The sequence below is a fragment of the Fundulus heteroclitus genome, chromosome 1 (assembly GCF_011125445.2).
Source record: "Fundulus heteroclitus isolate FHET01 chromosome 1, MU-UCD_Fhet_4.1, whole genome shotgun sequence".
Taxonomy (NCBI): domain Eukaryota; kingdom Metazoa; phylum Chordata; class Actinopteri; order Cyprinodontiformes; family Fundulidae; genus Fundulus; species Fundulus heteroclitus.
In genome coordinates, this window is record NC_046361.1 from 18,976,979 (window position 1) to 18,982,279 (window position 5,301).

A 5,301-nucleotide genomic window follows, 5' to 3' on the forward strand; every position below is an offset into this window, starting at 1 on the left:
GAAAAGCCCATAAGAGAGTTTTGGGGAAATTCAAAAGGCACGCGTTGTGTTGTGGAGGCCAATATCCATCCATCGTCTTTTGCTTATCCCAGAACGGGTCGCAAGGGCAACAGATCCAAGAGGGAAACCCAGATATCCCTCTTCCCAGTAGCATCCCCCAGGTTATTCTGGGGATCCTAAGGTGTTCCCAGGTCAGACGGGAGCGGGTTCTGGGTCTTCCCCGGGGTCTCCTCCCTGTGGGACGCCCCCAGACACCCCCCAAAGGTTGGTGCCCACTGGGGCATCCTAATCAGATGCCCAAACCACCTGAATATTGGAGGACAATATTTCTGCGTTTGAATAAGTTTTTATTGGCCTTATATAATATTATAATCTCATAGGAAACAGAAATTTGGGTTTTAATGAGCTCTAAGCAATAATCATTAGAAATGATCATCTATACAAGCTGGAAATGTATATCTGTGAGTAATGCATCTATGATTTCCACTTTCAGAAATAAATAAGCTAAGTAGTTGATGTTTATGTTTGGTTGCATTTTTTGATTAACATTAAAACTAGCAATATGACACAAAATAACATGTGATCTTTTGATGGATACTGTATAAAAAGCCCTAAGATGACCATATTGAAATAAATTACCTGTTTAATAATTGTCAATAAAGTACTGTATGCTTAACTTACTCTATGACTTGTGGTTGTTTCTCCTGTCTGAGTTGTCTAAATAACACAATAACAAGATTGAGTCACAAATCATTTTATTACGTCTGAGTTGTGCTCTGTTACAAGTTTGGAAAAAACAAAAAACAAAAATCTAAACTCTCGGAACAGAATACCTATGATTGGTTAAGCTTATTTGCTAGAGAAACCCAGTAACCAGAGCAGCGAACAAACAGTTCTCCCAGTGATGCATTCACTGAAAAAGAAACGAAAACAAAACAAACAACAACAAAATAAAGGTAAAAAATGAAGAATGCTTTTTAAAAAAAGCACTCAAATGGTGTTCAGGTATCACCACCTTAAGACCAGATGTTTAAAACTGAGTACCACATACATACTTTTAAAGCATCATATATTTTTCATTGAAAGTATATTTTTTTTTCAATGGTACAAAAACCTCAGTGGCCCTAAAGCACAAAAGCGTACTGGCTTGTGAGTGAATGCAACTCGTGAGCCAAAAGAGCCTTAGTGCATGACTCGTCATGGAAACAATACAAAGAGCCTTGCTCAGTATTGTGAAAGCGAGTTGAGGGGGAATAATTTGGTGCTAATTGATACAACATTCTTGGAGCAGGAGCCTACTCAACCCACAAGGGGGCGGCATGAGAAAACACATCAGCTGATTTTGAACACAAGGCGATCAGACGCGATAGTCGCAGTCCACACCATTTCATTTCATTTATGTCCAGTTATAAGCTTCAAGTCGTAAGTAGGTTTGCTATTGTGATCTTTGGCAGATATTACAGGAAAGTTAGTAAAAGATAAAAAGACCCTGTAAGGCAAATGGTGAAAAAACAACAACCTAGGAACCCACTGAAAACACACAAATAAAACCTTCTAATATATATAAAGTATATAAAAAGATTCAAGAACCAACAGAGTTTCATGTTCAAACACAACAAGTTTGCACCAGCCGACGCTAAAAAGTTTGGGCACCAGTCTGAAAGAAAACCCAAAAGCTTTTCTGTTAGGTCAAAACTGGGCAACATCACATAATCATCTCAGTTGGTCACAGATTTATAGACAAACAAAGCTGACAAAAAAAAACAATCACACACAGTACCAAAGAAAACCTATTCAGCTCCACCACCGCTAAATTCAGCTGTGACCATAATCTGCAGAAAAGCACAAATAGGCGTCTTCTCTGGTGGATTTGCAGCAGATGAATGTGTGCACCTTAATTTAAAAGGAAAGTAAACGAGTGCGTATTGCATAGATCTGTCATCTTCTCATCTGAACGTGTGCATTGGTAAAATAAGATGTAGCCCACAGAATCAAAAGAAGAGGGTTTTTTTTTTTTTACATTTGTAGCATTTGAAAGGGCGACAGCAGATGTTTAGTGAGTTTTCTTAATGAAGCGTTTTGACTTTTGCGGGGGCTTGCAGGCACAGGAGGTTTAAACACAGGGCTTTGCAAATCCGTACCTACCAGCCGAGTGTTTTTACACCGGATCATGCTACGTCCACACCGTCAGTGTGTCTCATTGGGATTTTATGTGACGGAGAACACCAAGTAGTGCAGAGTTTTAAAGTGGAAGTAAAACGACGCATGATTTTCAATATTTTTTTAACAAGCAAATTCTGACAGTTTTTTTATGCATGTCTTCATCCTGTTTTACGTTGATACCGATAAATAAACTCCAGTGCAATCAATTATCTTCCAAAGCCACCTAATTAAGGAATATTAGGGAATAATAATCTGTATGTATTATAATGTAATCTCAGAATTAGTGAGGCTGTTCTGGGAAGACCTCAGAGTTTTCTTTGAGAACCTTAGAGAACAAAGCGCAACGTAAAGACTCAAGACAGGTCAGGGAGAAAGCTGTGGAGAAGTTGAAAGCAGGGTCATTCCAAGCTTTGAACATCTCACACAGCTCTGCGCGATCCAACATCTAGTGATGTGAGGAGTGGCACAACTGCAAACCTACTGAGACACTGTTGTCTGCTGGAATCAGGACGCTGCAACCTTTCCAATTGAAAAAAAAAAAGCCATTTTCAATCGCTTCCAATAACTGAGATTTGACTAGAGCTGCAAAACCTGCAGGTCTGATAGAGAAAACATCATTGCCAAATTCTGTAATTGCGGTATAAAATAGGCAGGTTTTGCAGGAAAAGAATCATGAAGTTTTTTACTATGTTACAATTTTGGAACTAGGAAAAACATCAAATTTTCACAGTAAAATGACACATTACCCTGAATTGAACATGTTTATGAAAAAAGCTAAAATAAAAGCATGTAGTTTGTGTCCTAATGACAGAATAACGACTGAAGTATGACACTGCATAAAAGTAGATAGAAAACCTGCTAAAATTAGCCTTTATATTGCTTTTAAATAGAATAACACTGTTCAGTTCTGTGTCAATTTTAGCCGATGTTGATAACTTTCACTGGCGGTCCTGAGGAGCTACAAGCGGTTCCACAGACTGCAGCCGTAAACTGACAGGCCAGGCAAGGAGAGCATTAATAAGAGAAATGGTCAAGATGCTAACGGTTTCTTTAGAGGAGCTGGAGAGATCAACAGCTCAGGTATGTTTTTTAGACTACAAGCGAATTGTTTTTTGGATGCAAAAAGGGGAAGCTGGTAGGAAATGAGATGAATGGAGCTAAATACATGAGAGAAACCCCTGTTAAAGGCTCGCTGAATAAAGACCGGAGAACTAGCCAGACACAGCCAGAGCTACGGTGAAATGATTTAGATTAAAGTGTATACATGCTTTACAATATCCAGGGATATAATTTGTTTCACCATTGCTCTGCATCCAACCTAAATAAGCTTTAGAAAGAAGAATGCCCAAACATCATTTGTTCAAAGATGGTAGAGACATGCTCATGGCTTCCAAATCAGATTTAAACTCTTCAGGAAGCTCTGAATGCAAATTCAAGCCACACTTGTCATATTTTTATTTTATAAAAAAAAAAAAAAAAAAAGAAAAGAAACATCATGCATCTTTGTATTCTTCCACTTCACACTCATGGTCTACTTTGTGCTATTCCGTCACATCAGATTTCATAAAATACATTGAAGTTCGGGGTTGTTGCGTGACAAAAACAGAAAAGGTTTGAACACTACTAATACGTTTGCAAGGCACTGTAGTATACAACTTCTTTAAATTTGGAGAAGTGTTTTTTTTTTTTTTTTTTTACCTGAAATATATTAGTGTGAGCAATGACAGATGCTGAGATGATGAAATAAGGTGAGCAGTTGAAATGTCTGTGCAAAATTAACATAGCTTACATGCAAGAGACTCAAAGGTCAAAATGATCATTTACAGCGTAAAGCTGACAAACTGTGAATGATTAAAGTGAATTAAACTCTGACTGCCGTGTGAACGCGCTCCAAGTGTTGCAGCAGAAGTGACAGCTGTATTTATTACACAACTGTGGTTGTCAAACCAGTTTAACAGCTAATAAGGGATTCAAGCCAGTTTAGGTGTAATGTCATGCCGACCTTTTATATGCTGAGACACACTCACTTCCAGTTTAAAAATAGGAGATGAAAGTGAGTATATCAGCAGCTGCAGCGTCAATGGACATGTGAAGCGTTTGTGGGGGGTAACTTCATGCGAAAGCATAAAGTCAAGAGTTACGTAAAAGTGTCGAAAGCAGCTGTAATTCTGGAGTGAGCTTCCAGCTGGTCGAAGTTATGAAACACATAGTCTGCCCTTCCCATACATCAAGCTTCAAAAATTCCAGAAAACTGAACTGGTTAGTTTAAGAGAGACGTGGGGATGGATTGGCGTGAACTGGTTGGAGAGGAACAGGAGATGTTTAACGGAATCAGAAGAGGAAAAATAAGAAAATCTTCAATTAAACGGAGCGTCTGGATGAAATTTCACCTACACGTCTGCTGAGAATTACAGTTCAAGACAAATATGCACGGATCATTCGGTGCTTAAAAGTTAAATGTTAGCACATGCCTACAATAATCTCCGACTGCGTCTTCCAATGTGCGTTTTTTGGCTTTATACTTTAGATAACTCACTGGGACAAAGGATCAGGCTACAGTAGTGGGGTTGCTGGGTATTTTGGCTCCCTGGCAGTTTGAAATCATGCAGCATAGTCATACCTTGGCCCAAAGTGCATATCCGTGAGAACAGGTTTATACATACAGATAAATGCTTTTAAAGACATCAGATGCAACACCTCCTCGTGGATATGTGCTTGATAGCGTCGTAGGATTACTCCTCGGAGACAGGGTTGTGAGCTTGGTTCCTTGCTCTGCACTGTTCAGTTTAGTTGTGCTGGATTACCTTCAGTAGTGATGTGTGCGCCGCTGATATTAAAAATGTTCTGCCGAACACATGGATTTTGGCTTCTTATTAGTTCTGCATGGTGAAATATTCAGACTGTTGTATGTTCTTGTATTACTGTAATGCTGGTATCGCGCTTTCGCTGAAAGGTTCAGGTCCCGGCTTTAGGTGAGAGTCTAGGGTCCAGGCTGTGCAGGCCCGTGGTCGGGAGCATGTTAGTTCAACTCCCGGTTTTTTGTTCTTACACAGCACCGTTTTGCAGGTGGTCGGGGGTGAAGCAGCCGTTGATCTTACAGCTGCTTTCTGCTCTCTGGTCCTGAGAGAGTTTTCTGTT

At 39.5% G+C, this 5,301-nt stretch overlaps 1 protein-coding gene across 3 annotated transcripts in view; it reads right to left on the reverse strand.

Moving 5' to 3' along the window:
* Positions 1-738: 738 nt before the first annotated feature.
* slc16a4 (solute carrier family 16 member 4) overlaps positions 739-5,301 on the reverse strand; it is a 30,639-nt gene continuing 26,076 nt past the window's right edge. For all 3 annotated transcript variants that reach the window (XM_021320519.2, XM_012870659.3, XM_012870661.3), the window contains one exon: positions 739-5,301. This exon is cut by the window's right edge and continues 116 nt beyond it. In XM_021320519.2, coding sequence (XP_021176194.2) covers positions 5,209-5,301 — 93 coding nt within the window. In that variant the 3' untranslated portion in view covers positions 739-5,208.